The sequence below is a fragment of the Oncorhynchus nerka genome, linkage group LG20 (assembly GCF_034236695.1).
Source record: "Oncorhynchus nerka isolate Pitt River linkage group LG20, Oner_Uvic_2.0, whole genome shotgun sequence".
In the NCBI taxonomy this organism is placed as follows: domain Eukaryota; kingdom Metazoa; phylum Chordata; class Actinopteri; order Salmoniformes; family Salmonidae; genus Oncorhynchus; species Oncorhynchus nerka.
The window spans coordinates 65,741,050-65,762,415 of NC_088415.1; the positions used below are offsets into that span (position 1 = coordinate 65,741,050).

Genomic DNA, 21,366 nt, shown 5'->3' on the forward strand with positions numbered 1-21,366 from the left:
TATTTGCAAATTGTGGTGGAAAATAAGTATTTTGTCACCTACAAACAAGCAAGATTTCTGGCTCTCACAGACCTGTAACTTCTTCTTTAAGAGGCTCCTCTGTCCTCCACTCGTTACCTGTATTAATGGCACCTGTTTTAACTTGTTATCAGTATAAAAGACGCCTGTCCACAACCTCAAACAGTCACACTCCAAACTCCACTATGGCCAAGACCAAAGAGCTCTCAAAGGACACCACAAACAAAATTGTAGACCTGCACCAGGCTGGGAAGACTGAATCTGCAATAGGTAAGCAGCTTGGTTTGAAGAAATCAACTGTGGGAGCAATTATTAGGAAATGGAAGACATACAAGACCACTGATAATCTCCCTCGATCTGGGGCTCCACGCAAGATCTCACCCCGTGGGGTCAAAATGATCACAAGAACGGTGAGCAAAAATCCCAGAACCACACGGGGGGGGGGGGGGGGGACTAGTGAATGACCTGCAGAGAGCTGGGACCAAAGTAACAAAGCCTACCATCAGTAACACACTACGCCGCCAGGGACTCAAATCCTGCAGTGCCAGACGTGTCCCCCTGCTTAAGCCAGTACATGTCCAGGCCCGTCTGAAGTTTGCTAGAGAGCATTTGGATGATCCAGAAGAAGATTGGGAGAATGTCATATGGTCAGATGAAACCAAAATATAACTTTTTGGTAAAAACTCAACTCGTCGTGTTTGGAGGACAAAGAATGCTGAGTTGCATCCAAAGAACACCATACCTACTGTGAAGCATGGGGGTGGAAACATCATGCTTTGGGGCTGTTTTTCTGCAAAGGGACCAGGACGACTGATCCGTGTAAAGGAAAGAATGAATGGGGCCATGTATCGTGAGATTTTGAGTGAAAACCTCCTTCCATCAGCAAGGGCATTGAAGATGAAACGTGGCTGGGTCTTTCAGCATGACAATGATCCCAAACACACCGCCCGGGCAACGAAGGAGTGGCTTCGTAAGAAGCATTTCAAGGTCCTGGAGTGGCCTAGCCCGTCTCCAGATCTCAACCCCATAGAAAATCTTTGGAGGGAGTTGAAAGTCCGTGTTGCCCAGCAACAGCCCCAAAAAATCACTGCTCTAGAGGAGATCTGCATGGACGAATGGGCCAAAATACTAGCAACAGTGTGTGAAAACCTTGTGAAGACTTACAGAAAACGTTTGACCTCTGTCATTGCCAACAAAGGGTATATAATAAAGTATTGAGATAAACTTTTGTTATTGACCAAATACTTATTTTCCACCATAATTTGCAAATAAATTCATAAAAAATCCTACAATGTGATTTCCTGGATTTTTTTTCTCATTTTGTCTGTCATAGTTGAAGTGTACCTATGATGAAAATTACAGGCCTCTCTCATCTTTTTAAGTAAGAGAACTTGCACAATTGGTGGCTGACTAAATACTTTTTTGCCCCACTGTATGTATAGTACAATATCAAAATGCGCCACAGCACAAATTCTGTTTTGTGTAAATGCATAAAATTTGGTGTCAACATCGTTCAAGTGTCTAAACAGGCCAAATTGAAATATTAAGATTGCAATGATCTATCATACTTACAGTGTCAATCAAAGTTGGGATTTTGAGAACATTTGAAAGAATCATTAAAATTACTTCACCATCCAGTACCAGTCAAAAGTTTGGACAGACCTATTCATTCAAGGGATTTTCTTAATTTTTTACTATTTTCTACATTGTAGAATAATAGTGAAGACATCAAAACTATGATATAACACATATGGAATCATATCTAGTAACCCAAAAAGTGTTAAACAAATCAAAATATAGCCACCCTTTGCCTTGATGACACACTCTTGGCATTCTCTCAACCAGCTTCACCTGGAATGCTTCACATATGCTGAGCACTTGTTGGCTGAATTTCCTTCACTCTGCGGTCCAACTCATCCCAAAACATGTCAATTGAGTTGAGGTCGGGTGATTGTGGAGGCTAGTTCATCTGATGCAGCACTCCATCACTCTCCTTCTTGGTCAAATAAGCCTTACAAAGCCTGGAACTGTGTTGGGTCATTGTCCTGTTGAAAAACAAATGATAGTCCCACTAAGCGCAAACGAGATGGTATGGCGTATCTCTGCAGAATGCTGTGGTAGCCATGCTGGTTAAGTGTGCCTTGAATTCTAAATAAATTACCAACAGTGTCACCAGCAAAGCACCCCCACGCCATTACACCTCCTCCTTCATGCTTCACGGTGGGAACTACACATGCAGAGATTATCCGTTCACCTACTCTGTGTCTCGCAAAGACCAAAAATCTCAAATTTGGACTCATCAGACCAAAGGACAGATTTCCACTGGTCTAATATCTTCACTATTATTCTAAAATGTAGAAAATAGTTCAAATAAAGAAAAACCCGTGAATGAGTATGTGTGTACAAACCTTTGACTGGTACCATATCTATTTTGAAATAAAGCTTATTAAAGAGCAGTGATACTATCAAGAGCGGTGTGCAGGTTTCTTCTTTTTTTTCCAGAATTAAACTGTTTAAAATGTATAGTATTGTTACCTATATGATCAACTCAATGTTGTTTGTGAAATACATCCCTTTCTGTATGGTACTATATTTAGTCTTTGGATGCATTTACACATTTGAATACATGTTCAAATGATCAGATCTTTAATATTTGTTGGTATGCAGACCAATTTATATATAGACAATATCTAAAGAAATCCACACACTCTCTCTCACACACTCCCATAGAGTATATGCATTATAATCAAATCCATTGCAAGTCAATGGAGACTGAAGAGTGAGTTATTTTGCAACATTTTTACTCTTTCTCAGATCTTTCTCATTGTCAGATCTGAATACTTTTTGTTATATAGAATGTCTTGCCAATACAGTGAATATTTTCTGTATATGCAAAAATGACCTTACTGAAGAGCTCAGTGACTTTCAAAGTGGCACCGTCATCGGATGCCACCTTTCCAACTGGTCAGTTCGTCAAATTTCTGCCCTGCTAGAGCTGCCCCGTCAACTGTAAGTGCTGTTATTTTGAAGTGACAATAATTAGGAGCCACAACGGCTCACCCGCAAAATGGCAGGCCACACAAGCACACAGAACAGGACCACCAAGTGAAAATCGTCTGTCCTCAGTTGCAACACTCACTACCGAGTTCTAAGCTGCCTCTGGAAGCAACGTCAGCACAAGAACTGTTCATTGGGAGCTTCATGAAATGGATTTCCATGGCCCGAGCAGCCGCACACAAGCCTAAAATCACAATGTGCAATGTCAAGCATTGGCTGAAGTGATGTAAAGCTTGTCTCCATTGGAATCCGTAGCAGTGAAAATCCATTCTCTGGAGTGATGAATCACGCTTCACCATCTGGCAATCCGACAGACGGATCTGGGTTTGGTAGATGCCAGGAGATCGCTACCTGCCCCAATGCATAGTGCCAACTGTTTGGTGGTGGAGGAATAATGGTCTGGGGCTGTTTTTCATGGTTCGGGCTAGGCCCTTTAGTTCCAGTGAAGGGATATCTTAACGCTATAGCATACAATGACATTTTAGACAATGCTGTGCTTCCAACTTTGTGGCAACAGTTTGGGGAAGGCCCTTTCCTGTTTTAGCATGACAATGCCCCTGTGCACCAAGCAAGGTCCATACAGAAATGGTTTGTTGAGATTGGTGTGGAAGAATTTGGCTGGCCTGCACAGAGCCCTGACCTCAACCCCATCGAACACCTTTGGGATGAATTGGAATGCTGACTGTGAGCCAGGCCTAATTGCCCAACATCAGTGGGCGACCTCACGAAGGCATTTTAAAAAAAACTTTATTTAACTAGACAAGTCAGATAAAAACAAATTCTTATTTACAATGACAGCCTATCCTTGCCAAACCTGGACAACGCTGGGCCAATTGTGCGCTGCCCTATTGGACTCCCAATCACGGCCGGATTTGATACGGCCTGGATTCGAACCCGGGACTGTAGTGAATGAATGGAAGCAAGTCCCTGCAGCAATGTTCCAACATCTAGGTGCAAGCCTTCCCAGAAGAGTGGAGGCTGTTATAGCAACAAAGGGGGGACCAATTCCATAATATTGACCATGATTTTGGAATGAGATGTTCGACGAGTAGGTGTCCACATACTTTTGCCCATGTATTGTAGTTACCACAACTATTTAGCTAAAGGGTTAGCTGTATTTGATCATACTGTGGCGGTCCTTGCTATATGAGCCACGTAACCAAAGATAATTTAATCATTTAGAAAAGTTACAATTCCCACCAAGTGGGTGGTTGAACCCTTATTAATTAGAGCAATGTTGAAGGTGATGTTGAAGTCAGACCAGACCATTAGCAACTTAATTATCGTTATAACGTCTTCTGTGTGAGATTTCTTGTATAATCAGTTCACGGACATACATCTGGTGTATTTTTGTATTTACACGAAGATTGACCAAGAAGATTGAGAATGCCATTTTTACATTCACTATAATGGGGGATCCTGTTTCCTGCAAACGATGCCTGTAAGTACCGCGTCGGCCTTGAATTTCTGTGGCTTCAGTAAGGGGGCAGTCGTTCTCCCCTGGACCAACTCACAAGCCTCTAATTTAAGCCTTTAGTAAAGGCGGAAACAGATTGAGTGCGATATCTCATCTCTTCACGTATAGAAAGTCTTTGACCAAGCAATCAACAGTGAACGCTTGGGGGAGTGTGAGAGCAGTGACCGCTAGCTGCATGTCAGCGAGATATAGAAGAGCCAGGAAGGGGAGTATCTAAAGAAGGGGGGTGGTGAACAGGGATTTGGGCTCCTTCTTTCATATTTGCCTGTAACGTTATCAATTGAATTTCTCTATATTGTTCCAAATTAACGATTTTGCCTACAAGGGGAACGCCACTCAACAACAGCTGTAGCTAGCTACCGCCATCTCCCGCAGTCTGAGCGATCGCCGTGTCTTCCATAAGATGGGAAACGCTGCTACCGCCAAGAAAGGCAACGAGCTGGAGAGCGGTGAGTTGGGGCGGTCGTGTAGCATTATCTATACTAGCTAAAGTTAGCTAACTACCCAGTTAGTATGCGAACATTGTCACGTTTTACTTTTTTTTTTTTAAATGGACTACATCGGGAGGGCGCACACGCAAATGTATACCTGATGTTGTAAACATTTACACGAATTACACCCTCGCCCCTATATTTTGCTATCGACGATCATTTATAGTAATTGGTTTGTGCATTAATCCCAGCTAGATCACCAGTACAAGGGATGCGTAACTAAATAGTTACAACCTGGTCCAGAGGCCTAGCTAGCCATTAACATTAGCTAGCTAGCGGGTTGTTTTAGCACTTTCGCTATGATGTTGTCTACCTAGCTAACGTCAGTGAGAGCTAGCTGTATATCACCGTTAGTGAGCCACCGCCAGGCCCATGAGACATCACCAAGCCAGAGTAATGTTCAATGCCAGCTACGGTACTGTAGCATAGCAAAGTCTAGACTATCTGACGTGTGTTGGTCTCATAGCCTATGAGGCCTGTTGTTTTGACATTGCGTTTGTAGATTCGAGTTGTTTTAGCTAGCTAATTTGTAATCTTACAAGTGTGATAGATCGTTAGCAACCAGAAGTTCACTTCACTCCTAAACTATTTACAATTGTCATGTTAGATTAATCACACCTAAGGATAAGTCGTTTAATAAGTATGGGGTTTCAATTATCAGACTGCCTCCACATCAGTCTTGAGGCGCTGTGTATATATATATATATATATATATTACACACACAGCTTTCCCTCTACAGTACTCTCTAGCGCTCCTCTAAACAGTGACCAAATATGGTGAAGAAATGACAAATGCCCACTTGCCATTCATAAAACCAGGCCCGTAATGCAACCTTCCCAAGTGATTTATCTCACAAGTCATTTTGGTTTAGAGTCTGTTTAATCTTAGTGATGTGCAGTTCTACATGCACACACATACAGCACAGTTTGTCATTGACTGGGACAGCTTGTCACCAGACCTTCGTAAGAGGATAAGTGGAATTACAAGCTTTGACGCAACTAGCCCTGGGACTGTATTAATTTGCAGTGGTACACTTTGACATATGTATACTGATAATCAATGCACTGCATGACTTGATACATTTTGAAATGTTTCCCCATGAAGTCCTATACAGTCAGGAATATTGACGCATTGGTTTGTGTCCAGATCTGAATGTGTGTGAACTGCTTGCAAACTAATCTTACGCAAGTTAGTCTGGGAAATGCCACTGGCTTGTGAGTGTGCGTATATGCTGTTCCATCTACTTCACTTTTGATAAAATGTACGGACAAATTTGAACATTTATGGAAGGTAGTAATGTATCTAGGTCATTTAAAAGCTTTGTCACTTTACAATGCTGTTAATCTGTTCATATGACATTTACTGAAGTGTTGGAAGAGACCAGGCAGAGGCACAGGAACCTGGTCAGCCACAGGTATCTTTCCAGTTTCAGGAAGCAAGCAGTGTTCTTTGATCTGATCGGAGCAACCAAAAGCCTGTGCTGTGCTGTCTGTTTTCCTGTCTGTTTTGACATAACATGAGCCCCAGTCTCTCAACCTTCTGGTCTTAAACCTGTCTAAGCCACAGTGCCCTCAACTGCTGCTGCTACAGATTTGTCTGCCCTGTTGCTGTTTACAGGTCTGGCAACCTGGTTCCTGATAATAGCTCTTTGTTTGGCTCTCAGTTTGACAGGGAGGGAAGGAGGTAGGGAGGTAGGCTAATTCTGACACAGAATTCTGAGCCTTGTTTCACTGTTCCATATCAACCTTCCATGTTGTTAAACATGTTAGGCACATTTAAAAATAAAGGAAAATCTTGCATTAGCCAACCATGTTCTAAAAATATGAACTTAGTGGTGCTCATCTCTAAAAACTGTACTGAGGTGTATATTATTCTACTGTACAATGGACAGCTTATGTCTTTAAAAGTGATCACATTCAGTACAGTTAACCATTAACCAGCTCTGATTATGTAAACATTTACATTAGCTAGGTGCATTCAGTGCATTCGGAAAGTATTGAGACCCCTTGACTTTTTCCACATTTTGTTACGTTACAGCCTTATTCTAAAATGTATTAAACAAATAAAAAATCCTCAATTCAAACACACTACCTCATAATGACAAAGTGAAAACAGGTTTTGTAGAATTTTTCAAATATATTAAAAATAAAAAAAATACCTTATTTACATAAGTATTCAGACCCATTGCTATGAGACTTGAAATTGAGCTCCGGTGCATCCAGTTTCCATTGGTCATCCTTGAGATGTTTCTACAACTTGATTGGAGTCCACCTGTGGAAAATTCAATTGATTGGACATTATTTGGAAAAGTGCACACCTGTCTATATAGGGTCCCACAGTTGACAGTGCATGTCAGAGCAAAAACCAAGCCATGAGGTCGAAGGAATTGTCCGTAGAGCTCAGAGACAGGATTATGTCGAGCCACAGATCTGGGGAAGGGTACCAAAAGTTTTTCAGCTGAAGTGACTGGGAGACAAGTCAGGATTGAGGGAATGATGTACAGAGAGGTCCTTGATGAAAACCTGCTCCAGAGCGCTCAGGACCTCCGACTGGGGTGGCAAAGGTTCACCTTCCAACAGGACAAAGACCCTAAGCACACAGCCAAGACAACTCAGGAGTGGCTTTGGGACAAGTCTCTGGAGAGACCTGAAAATAGCTGTGCAGCAACACTCCCCATCCAATCTGACAGAGCTTGAGAGGAACTGCAGAGAAGAATGGGGGGAAACTCCCCGGGTACAGGTGTGCCAAGAAGACTTGAGGCTGTAACCGTTGCCAAAGGTGCTTCAACAATGTACTCAGTAAAGGGTCTGAATACTTATGTAAATGTGTTAATTTTTTAAATATATATTTTATCATATAGAGCATAGTCTACTTGTCAGGCCAGGGTAATGTGGGATTTTTAGTGGTTCAACACACTGTAGCCTATATAAAAAGAACTGCACGATTATTGAAGCCTTTTTCTGTTTGCTACATCTTTGTATTTGTACATAATTTGCCATCCTAGTCATGTCTGTTTAAACTTTCTTACCCACAGGAGTCATTAACAAACATTGTAATTAGTCATCTTGTGTTTCTTTGCCAAACTGAATTCCAGAAGAATGACAACTCTTTCTCTCTGTTTTTCTTTCCTTCGTTGTCATCTTCTATTGTTCTTCACTGCATGTGGTCCATGTTTGTTGATCTGATATACTTGTTAGATTTATGCACTCTCTCTCTCTCTTTCTTCCACATCATCCCTTCCACATTGTTCCTGCAAATCCTTGGGTGATCTATAGAGACATTTGGTATGCCCATTCTTCCACTAGATTCCCAAAATGACAGAAGTCCGAAACCTTGCACGCATTGATTCGATTGTAAATGAACCCAAGCTTGGCTTGTAGTAGTGGTTCAGTATATGCTTACATCTAGGTTCTGCCAAAACCATTACCTAAACCTCTGTGTTTTTGTCATCTGCATTCTGTCATTCTGGATATCTCCTGTCTGCTGTGTTCTTCCATGTGTTTTGGTTTGTCCTTGTTCGTCAAAAACAATTCTGTATATAATACTCTTGAGTGTTAAAGCCTTCCCGTGAACAGTATTGGGCCCTAATGCACAGTCGGTGCAGAAAGAAAGTGATACACAAGAGTTCTGCATGCTTCGAGAGAGCCCAGCCTCTTCACCTGTCTTAGTGAATTCGTACATCCCCCTATCTATTTATAAAAATACAAATGGAGCTCTTGGCATCACTTCTTACTTAGACTGCCTGTCTTGGTTGATGTGTTTTTTTTTATGTAGCACTAGAAAAAACGTTTTGATGTTGTCGTCCCCCCCCTTTCTCCGTACATGCATTTTGTGGATGTAAAATGCAGATAGGAGTTTGGTTAGTTAGACCTTACCAGTCTTTGTCTCAATTGAATTCCATTTCATACCGATTTTGTTACAATTGATACCAGGTCACTGTTCAAGAATTTCCACATCAGATTCCATTAAGATTTCCTTTGTACTTTGTTGCCCACTCCATGCAAATCAAATCCCAGGTCAATAAATAGGAATGCATCATGTGTTGACAGACAATTCCTTCCTGTTAGCTAATTGTGCCTGTGTATATCTTTCTTCCATACAGTGAAAGAGTTCCTAGCCAAAGCCAAAGAAGACTTCTTACGGAAATGGGAATGTCCACCACAGGTGAGATGTTTTCAATGCTCTTAAGGTTGGCGCTACAAATCCAGGGTTTGGGGACTCTCATTTATTCTTTCTGTGATTCCTCACATCCTATCTCTTTGCCTTCTTCCCAACTGAATTGGGGAGAAGGTCCAAAGTCCTTCACCAATGTTTATAGAAAAGGAGACGTGGATGTGGGGAATATCTAAGTTGAACTGAGTAAAACCTGGGACTGCTGCTGTGGTATATCCATTAGGTAATCCACACCCTGTGTTTTGTGTGACCCCCATTCTAGAGCACGACGGGCCTAGATGACTTTGACAGGCTAAAGACCCTGGGTACAGGCTCGTTTGGAAGAGTCATGCTGGTCAAACATAAAGGAACAGAGCAGTTCTTCGCCATGAAAATACTGGACAAGCAAAAGGTTGGTGCCCAGTGGAAAACAGCTGGCCTTTTCAAGGACGGGTAACCCATGTATGAGCTGACAGGGCAATGTATCACCTTGCTATGGGAAGAGGATGAAGAGATGCTATTTTAGGGCATCAAACGGGGCAACAAGTGCAAAGCCTTGGTCGAGTGGGTATCACTCCAAGCAGCAAGCACATGCATGCCTCCCCACCAAAGACCTGGGTTCAACCCCGTCTACGTCCTTACTCTCATCCCAGCTGTTTGTACCCGTCTAAATAAAGCATCAAAAATACAGTAAGGATAATGTGCAATTCCACTCTCTAATAAAATAATATCTAACAAAAAATGGGGCAAGAATTAAATAACACTGTAGATCAGTCGTATTCAAACTTTTCCAGCGGGACCCATTTTTTTCCCCCCAGAAGTTCTCGCGACCCCAACCCAAATCTAATGACACGACCTTAAAAATCGGTACATTTCGATTTTTACATCAACAAGTACCTTTTTAATTCATTACATTTCATCTCTTATCAAAACTAAAAGAAAACAAATACAATTTTTGAGTAAATGTATTTATTTTAATTATCTTTCTCAAATGTATGTTGTGACTTGTTCCATACAATAACATGTACTCAAATATTTGTAATTTTTTACTGTGCAACGCCACTGCAAGGTTGCGACCCCCAACTTTGAATACCACTGCTGTAGATGTTATCTGGTGGCATAACATAAGTATGATTGTGTAATGTTAGTACCGGCCGGTTCCTCCCATCACATGCACGGATATGATCGGACCTGTTAGTGTCTGGATTATAATACCATAGTCTCTTTCCAACCTCTCCCTCAATGTGAGCAAGACAAAGGAGCTTATCGTGGACTTCAGGTAAATGAGGGCTGAACATTGACGGGGCTGTAGTGGAGCGGGTCGAGAGTTTCAAGCTCCTTGGTGTCCACATCATCCACAAACTATCCTGGTCCAAACATACCAAGACAGTCGTGAAGAGGGCATGACAACACCTTTTCCCCCTCAGGAGACTGAAAAGATTTGGCATGGGTCCCCAGATCATCAAAGTTCTACGGCTGCACCATCGAAAGCATCCTGACCAGTTGCATCACCGCCTGGTATGGCAACTGGTTGGCAAGGCGTTACAGAGGGTATTGCATATGGCCCAGTACATCACTAGGGCAAAGCTTCCTGCCACCCAGGACCTATATACTAGGTGGTGTCAGAGGAAGGGACAAAAAATTGTCAGGCCCCCCTCCCCTTTGTTTTTACACTGCTGCTGCTCGCTGTTATGCATAGTCACTTTACCCCTATGTACAAATTACCTCGACTAACCTGTACCCCCACACATTGACTCGCTACCAGTACCCCCTGTATATAGCCTCGTTATTGTAACATATTTTTTTATTTAGCAAATGTTCTTATTACTCTTTTTTTTTTTTTACTGCATTGTTGGTTAAGGGCTTGTAAAGTAAGCATTTCCACAGCTGTTGTATTTGGCGCGAGTGACAAAAATGTGATTACTGGAATGCAATCTAAAAGCTGTCCTAGCCACACAAGCCTCCTGATCTCGCGAGCTAACATAAATGGTCTGCTACCTCAGTCTGGTAATTACGAGACTAAAGCTGTCCTGCCCCCCCCAAAAAAAAAAAAAAAGAACCTCTACAACTTTGTCATGCCATCATTAAACTGTAATTGAACTGTCGGTCAAGACTGTTGTCTGATGATCACTTCTTTGTCTGGTAGGTGGTGAAACTCAAGCAAATAGAACACACGTTAAATGAGAAGAGAATCTTGCAGGCCGTGTCTTTTCCCTTCCTCGTCAGACTTGATTATGCTTTCAAGGTACAGTTAATTTTTTCCCCCCTTCTGCATACAGTGTTTTTAATCTGGCCATTGAGATCAGAGGCTATGAATCAAGCGTCTCAAACTAGGAGTGTGCTGATTTAGGGCTCGTTTTTCCTTTTGATCATAATGAATTTGATTTAAATGGGGGCGGGGGGGCTGATCCCAGCACTATGAGACGCTTCATACATATGGCCTTTTTATTATTCAGTTTCCTCAGTATCTGACTGGATTTGTTTATGTCGGGTCTGTGTCCCTCCACAGGACAACTCCAATTTGTACATGGTGATGGAGTATGTTCCAGGAGGAGAGATGTTTTCACATCTAAGACGAATCGGAAGGTTCAGGTGAGTGTCTGTCTGAACATTCTGCTCGTCAATACAATATCTGGTTGATTATAAGTTGTTTATAGATTTTCCATTTGTTGATTGAAAATTCTTTTGGGAAACTTTTTTTTATACCTACATTCATCTATGTATTTTTTTTTGGGACAGTGAATTTACAACATTTTAATTTGGCTTTGTTCTCCAGAATTAGATTTCAGATCAAAAGTTCTATCTGAGGTGACAGTACAGAATGTCCCCTTTTATTTGAGGGTATTTTCATACATATGTTTTCCCAATTTAGACTTGAATGCACTGTATCTAGTCTCTCCATTTTGAAGGTTGTTGGAAGTATTTAGAAAATTCAGTTTTAAAATTTTAAAAGTTTAGTATTTGGTCCCATATTCCCAGCACGCAATGACTACATCACGTGAATCAACAATGTTGTTGGATGCGTTTTCAGTTTGTTTTGGTTGTGTTTCAGATTATTTTGTGCCCAACAGAAATGAATTATAAATAACGTGTTATTTTGGAGTTACGTTTATTTAAATAAGGCTGTAACGCAATGATTATCCGTAATCATGGTAGCATCCACAGTATTGTAGAAGTGTTCAGAAACATTCTATTATTTACAATTAAAATGACTCCAGAATGACACAATACGTTATTTCTCATTCATTTCTGTCACAACCTTGACGTAGTCATTGCATGCTGGGAATATGGGACCAAATAGTAAACTTTCGTAACTTTTGTACCAACAGAATACACTACAACAGAAATCCAAATACTTATGACGCCTTCAAATGGGGGGGGACTAGATAAAGTGCATTAAATGTTTTCGCTTCATTGTCCAAATAATGTGTGTGTTTATTTTAAATTCAGTGCTCATATAGCTTGTAGTTATTTACAACTCCAATTACATTTTTGCTCTTACTACGTGATCAGTTAAACAGATTCTCCTACCTTTCCTTCACAGTGAACCCCACGCACGGTTTTACGCGGCCCAGATAGTACTGACATTTGAGTACCTCCATTCACTAGACCTTATCTACAGAGATCTGAAGCCTGAGAACCTTCTAATCGATCAGCATGGCTACATCCAGGTATGCGTGACCAGATCATTTTCATTGTACAGCACCAGGGTTCTTATTTTAGAGGCAATGTTGGTTGCATAAGAGATGCCGGTAGGCCTACTGACAGGGATGCAAACCTGTCGCTTTTCGGCGATTATCACCGTTTTGATCTCAAAATAGCCCATCCAAGTGAATCGTGTAGATCCGAAGAGAAAAAGGGGAAGGGGTCTGTGTCTCATATTGAAATCATTGTCTGAGCACAGGAAGTTAAAGGTATTGAACTCATAATTCCTGAAAATAATGCATCAGTGATATGTATTTCCTGCAACGTCCTGAAGTAGTAAAACTTCTGTGTGTGTTGTGTAGCCAGTTAGTATGCTGAAACATTTCTAAGGGTTTTCCCCCAAAAAAACTTCCCAATTAAATGTTGTCTGCAAAGTAGGCTAACCTGGCTGGCAGAATGATATGATAACTTTGTACCAATCAGGTTCACATGAAACACCGCTACAGAAACACTGCTACTAGCCAAACACAATAGGCTCTTGCTGGTGCACAATTTAATTAAAGGGCAACTACACTCTCCCACATAGATTAATACATTTGACCTCAAATGTGGTCTCCTGCTAGAACATAACATTTTGTTGGTTTTCTATCAATAAAAGGGTGATTTTGAGAGAGAATTCTGAAACCTGGAAAAGCTAAACCAAGAGCAGAATTTGGCAAGTAAAACAGATTTTAGATAGCTATCTGGGGAGGCAGATTATCATTACCTGTCATGATCAACCTTAAACCAGACCAAAGAGCCCAACTCCCCCCTACCCCAGGACACAATTTTCTCTGTCTATTGTGGTTTGTAAAGTTAGGAGTGTTGCAATTATTCAAATGTGTATTTATTACTTGTTATTATCTGAAAATAAGCCAATTTTCTTGCTCCTCACACAGATGTTTCATGTATCCAAGTGAATTTTTGTGTTACCATTTTGGGCCCTCGCCAGTTTGCATCCTTGTTCTCAAGCAGTAGAACATTTGAGGTGCCAGTACTGTGTACCGGTGAGCACCGGCCCAAATGGGGCACTGTGCGTGACACATCACTGCCTATGACGTATACTGCAATGTCAAATCAAATGTATTTCTAAAGCCCTTCTTACATCAGCTGATATCTCAAAGTGCTGTGCAGAAATGATGGGTTATGTTTTCTCTGCTATGTTGCTTTACCGACTGTACGTGTTCTTGGTGGTCAGGTGACAGACTTTGGATTTGCCAAGAGGGTAAAAGGCAGAACCTGGACGTTGTGTGGAACTCCAGAGTACCTGGCGCCCGAGATCATCCTCAGCAAGGTGAGAGTCCTGTTTGTCTCTCTGTAACGGATGTGAAACGGCTAGCTTAGTTAAATCAAATCAAATCAAATTTTATTTGTCACATACACATGGTTAGCGGATGTTAATGCGAGTGTAGCGAAATGCTTGTGCTTCTAGTTCCGACAATGCAGTGATAACCAACAAGTAATCTAACTAACAATTCCAAAACTACTGTCTTATACACAGTGTAAGGGGATAAAGAATATGTACATAAGGATATATGAATGAGTGATGGTACAGAGCAGCATACAGTAGATGGTATCGAGTACAGTATATACATATGAGATGAGTATGTAGACAAAGTAAACAAAGTGGCATAGTTAAAGTGGCTAGTGATACATGTATTACATAAGGATGCAGTCGATAATGTAGAGTACAGTATATACGTACGCATATGAGATGAATAATGTAGGGTAAGTAACATTATATAAGGTAGCATTGTTTAAAGTGGCTAGTGATATATTTACATTTCCCATCAATTCCCATTATTAAAGTGGCTGGAGTTGGGTCAGTGTCAATGACAGTGTGTTGGCAGCAGCCACTCAATGTTAGTGGTGGCTGTTTAACAGTCTGATGGCCTTGAGATAGAAGCTGTTTTTCAGTCTCTCGGTCCCAGCTTTGATGCACCTGTACTGACCTCGCCTTCTGGATGATAGCGGGGTGAACAGGCAGTGGTTCGGGTGGTTGATGTCCTTGATGATCTTTATGGCCTTCCTGTAACATCGGGTGGTGTAGGTGTCCTGGAGGGCAGGTAGTTTGCCCCCCGGTGATGCGTTGTGCAGACCTCACTACCCTCTGGAGAGCCTTACGGTTGAGGGCGGAGCAGTTGCCGTACCAGGCGGTGATACAGCCCGCCAGGATGCTCTCGATTGTGCATCTGTAGAAGTTTGTGAGTGCTTTTGGTGACAAGCAGAATTTCTTCAGCCTCCTGAGGTTGAAGAGGCGCTGCTGCGCCTTCTTCACGACGCTGTCAGTGTGAGTGGACCAATTCAGTTTGTCTGTGATGTGTATGCCGAGGAACTTAAAACTTGCTACCCTCTCCACTACTGTTCCATCGATGTGGATAGGGGGGTGTTCCCTCTGCTGTTTCCTGAAGTCCACAATCATCTCCTTAGTTTTGTTGGCGTTGAGTGTGAGGTTATTTTCCTGACACCACACTCCGAGGGCCCTCACCTCCTCCCTGTAGGCCGTCTCGTCGTTGTTGGTAATCAAGCCTACCACTGTTGTGTCGTCCTCAAACTTGATGATTGAGTTGGAGGCGTGCGTGGCCACGCAGTCGTGGGTGAACAGGGAGTACAGGAGAGGGCTCAGAACGCACCCTTGTGGGGCCCCCGTGTTGAGGATCAGCGGGGAGGAGATGTTGTTGCCTACCCTCACCACCTGGGGGCGGCCCGTCAGGAAGTCCAGTACCCAGTTGCACAGGGCGGGGTCGAGACCCAGGGTCTCGAGCTTGATGACGAGCTTGGAGGGCACTATGGTGTTAAATGCCGAGCTGTAGTCGATGAACAGCATTCTCACATAGGTATTCCTCTTGTCCAGGTGGGTTAGGGCAGTGTGCAGTGTGGTTGAGATTGCATCGTCTGTGGACCTATTTGGGCGGTAAGCAAATTGGAGTGGGTCTAGGGTGTCAGGTAGGGTGGAGGTGATATGGTCCTTGACTAGTCTCTCAAAGCACTTCATGATGACGGAAGTGAGTGCTACGGGCGGTAGTCGTTTAGCTCCGTTACCTTAGCTTTCTTGGGAACAGGAACAATGGTGGCCCTCTTGAAGCATGTGGGAACAGCAGACTGGTATAGGGATTGATTGAATATGTCCGTAAACACACCGGCCAGCTGGTCTGCGCATGCTCTGAGGGCGCGGCTGGGGATGCCGTCTGGGCCTGCAGCCTTGCGAGGGTTAACACGTTTAAATGTCTTACTCACCTCGGCTGCAGTGAAGGAGAGACCGCATGTTTTCGTTGCAGGCCGTGTCAGTGGCACTGTATTGTCCTCAAAGCGGGCAAAAAAGTTATTTAGTCTGCCTGGGAACAAGACATCCTGGTCCGTGACTGGGCTGGGTTTCTTCTTGTAGTCCGTGATTGACTGTAGACCCTGCCACATGCCTCTTGTGTCTGAGCCATTGAATTGAGATTCCACTTTGTCTCTGTACTGACGCTTAGCTTGTTTAATAGCCTTGCGGAGGGAATAGCTGCATTGTTTATATTCTGTCATGTTTCCGGTCACCTTGCCCTGATTAAAAGCAGTGGTTCGCGCTTTCAGTTTCACGCGAATGCTGCCATCAATCCACGGTTTCTGGTTAGGGAATGTTTTTATCGTTGCTATGGGAACGACATCTTCGACGCATGTTCTAATGAACTCGCACACCGAATCAGCGTATTCGTCAATATTTTTATCTGACGCAATACGAAACATGTCCCAGTCCACGTGATGGAAGCAGTCTTGGAGTGTGGAGTCAGCTTGGTCTGACCAGCGTTGGACAGACCTCAGCGTGGGAGCCTCTTGTTTCAGTTTCTGCCTGTAGGCAGGGATCAACAAAATGGAGTCGTGGTCAGCTTTTCCGAAAGGGGGGCGGGGCAGGGCCTTATATGCGTCGCGGAAGTTAGAGTAACAGTGATCCAAGGTTTTACCACCCCTGGTTGCGCAATCGATATGCTGATAAAATTTAGGGAGTCTTGTTTTCAGATTAGCTTTGTTAAAATCCCCAGCTACAATGAATGCAGCCTCCGGATAAATGGTTTCCAGTTTGCAAAGAGTTAAATAAAGTTTGTTCAGAGCCATCGACGTGTCTGCTTGGGGGGGATATATACGGCTGTGATTATAATCGAAGAGAATTCTCTTGGAAGATAATGCGGTCTACATTTGATTGTGAGGAATTCTAAATCAGGTGAACAGAAGGATTTGAGTTCCTGTATGTTTCCTTCATCACACAATGTCTCGTTAGTCATGAGGCATACGCCCCCGCCACTCTTCTTACCAGAAAGATGTTTGTTTCTGTCGGCGCGATGCGTGGAGAAACCCGTTGGCTGCACCGCATCGGATAGCGTCTTCCCAGTAAGCCATGTTTCCGTGAAGCAGAGAACGTTGCAGTCTCTGATGTCCCTCTGGAATGCTACCCTTGCTCGGATTTCATCAACCTTGTTGTCAAGAGACTGGACATTGGCAAGAAGAATGCTGGGGAGTGGTGCGCGATGTGCCCTTTTTCGGAGTCTGACCAGAAGACCGCTACGTTTCCCTCTTTTTCGGAGTCGTTTCCTTGGGTCGCTGCATGCGATCCATTCCGTTGTCCTGTTTGTAAGGCAGAACACAGGATCCGCGTCGCGGAAAACATATTCTTGGTCGTACTGATGGTGAGTTGACGCTGATCTTATATTCAGTAGTTCTTCTCAACTGTATGTAATGAAACCTAAGATGACCTGGGGTACTAATGTAAGAAATAACACGTAAAAAAACAAAAAACTGCATAGTTTCCTAGGAACGCGAAGCGAGGCGGCCATCTCTGTCGGCGCCGGAAGTTTATTTAGCGGTGTGCGCTAAATAGCGTTTCAATTGGTGATGTCACTTGCTCTGAGACCTTGAAGTAGTAGTTCCCCTTGCTCTGCAAGGGCCGCGGCTTTTGTGGAGCGATGGGTAACGATGCTTCGAGGGTGACTGTTATTGATGTGTGCAGAGGGTCCCTGGTTCGCACCCGGGTATGGGCGAGGGGACAGTCTAAAGTTATACTCTTACATCCCTCTCACACACACAGTGCATTAAATTACTACATTTGAAGACATGGAACATTAGTTTGTTGCCATGAATTTAGATTACATATGTGTATGTGAACTACATTTGTCATTGTGCTGTGTGTAGGGCTACAACAAAGCAGTGGACTGGTGGGCCCTGGGGGTCCTTATATATGAGATGGCTGCTGGATACCCTCCCTTCTTCGCTGACCAGCCTATTCAGATCTATGAGAAGATTGTGTCTGGAAAGGTATGGACAAGTCCAGTTTTACATTAAGCATGTCTGAAATGGCCTACCTATTTAACCTCTAGTTTTAACACATTTTGAACACCTGTCATGTTCTCATGGAGTAAGTTTAACTCAGTAGGTTTTAACTGCCCAATGAATGCTTGGCTTGCTTTTGGCTTAGCCTCTGTCTTTAATCACTTACTATACAGTTCCAACTAGGAGCAAATGAATGTTTCTCAATACATTACCATTTAGACAAATCTCTGTGTGTGTCCCCCTGTAGGTCCGCTTCCCATCCCACTTCAGCTCTGACCTGAAGGACCTGCTGAGGAACCTGTTGCAGGTGGACCTAACCAAACGCTATGGCAACCTGAAGAATGGCGTCAACGACATCAAAGGACACAAGTGGTTCGCTACAACGGACTGGATTGCCATCTACGAGAGGAAGGTACATACAAGGCTGTGTCGGAGGATGAGGACAATCAATGCGAAGTTGAATTGCTCTTTATAGCACCTAACCTTTATGAAACACATTGGACCAATTCTTACCTACTAATTACTAACACGACATACTGTGTATTAATCATACTACATACTATTTCAGCAACAAATATCAACATTACTACTCAGCCATACTGAGAAGGCGTAATCTACATGCACAATCTCTCTTGTTCCACACCATTCGTACATTTCTGCAGAGCATGTCCCCTATTCTGATTATTAGCTGTTGTCAAACAGACGTGGGTCTGAAAAGACTTACTCTCTTCCTCAATAGTGTGCAGTGAATTCTAAATGAAATCCCGAAATGAGTATGACATCCTGGGATTTAAAGTATACTACATTTTTAAAATGTCACATTCTATAAAACTTTATATTTTTGCATCGTACAGGTATTCAGACAAGGCCTCTGTATTTTATTAGTGTCCAGTAGTGCTTTTCCTGAGTATTATCATCTTACAACAACAGTCTTTATATGGTGTCATAATGTTTTCTATTTGACTTACTAGAATTATTTCATAATGCATTTTGCTGACAGGACGTATTACCTAGGCATCTGGAAATTCTTGCCGTATTATAATCTCATTGAAGTACTAGCTTGGCACACTCTAACTCCGCTCCTGGTTATCCTGCTCTCTGTGTTGTCAGGTGGAAGCCCCGTTCATACCAAAGTGTCGAGGCGCTGGCGACACGAGCAACTTCGACGACTACGAGGAGGAGGAGATCCGCGTTTCCGTAACGGAAAAATGCGCTAAGGAGTTTTCCGAGTTTTAGGACGTGCACACGTGGATATATCAGGGCTAAAACACACATGAAAAATAAGGGGATCTTTGCACTCTTCTAAAGACTTGGGGTTGGAGCAGAGACCATTGTTCAACTATTACTACGTAGTTCCTTCATTCCACAAGGCTGAATGAGGTCGCCATGATCCTTGGGTGCCAATGATAACACCTTTACTGTCACACATACCTGCGTATTAAAGCAGACACACCACCTCTTTTTTTATCCCCTCTACCCACTCTGTTTTTGAACTTTGAAGCAGTTGTTGTCTTGGATGTTGTGCTCCCCTTTACAGATGTGATATTTTTCGATTTAGGAGGAAAACCAGAGAGGGTAACTATACGAGAGAGGCCAATTTCATATAAGTCCACACAGTGTAACTTCAAACCGACTTGTCTGTGGCAGTATCACACATGGTTGTGTGGTTTTGTAGGGCAGTGCCTCCAGTCGTCAACAGTTTCGATTTTATGGTCTGTTACAAATCTGATGCTTTTCAATAGAAAATGATTCTCACCTTCTACTAGGACAATGTTTTGGCCAGCTTTCAGAAATAGTATTTGTCCTTTTTGTATATTTTGTCACTAAGACGCATTAAACACCATTGAGTGCTAAGATCATGACCAAAATACAACTAATTGGGTGACAGAGGAAGAGTAGTCCCTTTCTTTTCCTTTGTCTGTAGAACCCTTTAGACCAATTCCAACGGCCCCACAAAGCGTCCATTCTCTGGCCCATTGGTATTCTAGCCCAGTAACGGGGAAGTCATTGCAGGGAATGGCGAACCCAACTACAAACAGAAAATAACAAACCAGTGGTCAGAGAAATTCTAGAATATGTTGAATTTGTATTCTCCTTTTTATTTAACATTTTAATACATGGATTAAAACTGAAGGTTTTTTGTTCCCTAAGATTTCAGGTCCGCTAATAAAAAAGGACACTTTTAAATGAATTTGTGGAGCTGCGGAGCTCCTGATGCGTTAAAGTGAAATCAAGTCCTTTTGAGGTGCGCTCTTTAAATTGATCAGTTCAGTGTGTATTGTGTTGTGGCTTTTGCCTCAACATTGTTAGTAAAACCAGTACACACTTCATAACAATATATTGATGCTAAGCAGTCTTGCAAACTCCTCAAAAGGGATTGCAAAACACCATTTTTCCCCCCATGTTTTTCCCTATTGCTGTTCTTGACTTCCCTCCTTTCCTTGTTTGTTTCATTCTTATGACAGAATGTAGTGTTGCAACTTATAGGTATGCATAGTTTGAAATGCTTGATTAAGGTACATTAGTTTTTTTCTCACAGACATACACTGGCAAAAAAACAAAACAAGACTGCTCCTTGACCTTTGTATCACATATAATCCAGTCATTGTTCAGCTCATTACATTATAAGTATATGCATTGTTTCATATGTTTTTATTTATACACATTAGAGATGCTAATACATTTTATTTTTTAAAGTGTCAACGTTTGGAAAGTTTTTTTTTTGTAATCTTGTAAATAACGGCATACTGCTCTAGGAGTGTGGGCCTTATATTTGTCAAACTATATAAAGCAGGATAACATCCGAGAGAGAGACCAGGCTTCATCACACATCATGACTGAAATATTCATGTAATTGTTTTTAAAAAATGGATCATTTTCGCACATGTCATAGGTTTTGTTTGGCATGTCCACTTCTCTCAGTTAAATCATTTCATAATTTCCCAGTCAAATGAGATGGCTTTGGCATTACAACAGCAATCATTTCAATGAGTTTGGCTGTAAATGAAGTCATTCAGGAAATTCCATCAATATTTGACTGTTTACGATTCACAAATGATTACATTTCCTGAAGAAAATGTGTTTTTCTTAGCTGTCTTAAAATATTTGTATGGCAGTGGGAGGTGTGTTAAATGTGGAATCCAAGCTCTTAAGAAGCTGAAGCGGTTCAATATAGTAAGAATAGG

At 42.3% G+C, this 21,366-nt stretch overlaps 1 protein-coding gene across 1 annotated transcript; it reads left to right on the plus strand.

Moving 5' to 3' along the window:
• The first annotated feature begins 4,701 nt into the window (after positions 1–4,701).
• On the plus strand, positions 4,702–20,884 carry LOC115102979 (cAMP-dependent protein kinase catalytic subunit beta-like). The gene is made up of 10 exons (XM_029623490.2): positions 4,702–5,001; positions 9,147–9,208; positions 9,480–9,608; positions 11,343–11,441; positions 11,706–11,788; positions 12,741–12,867; positions 14,079–14,174; positions 18,044–18,166; positions 18,429–18,593; positions 19,292–20,884. Exons 1-10 carry the CDS (start codon positions 4,956–4,958, stop codon positions 19,415–19,417), a joined length of 1,056 nt encoding a protein of 351 aa, XP_029479350.1. The 5' UTR covers positions 4,702–4,955; the 3' UTR covers positions 19,418–20,884.
• The last annotated feature ends 482 nt before the right edge of the window (positions 20,885–21,366 follow it).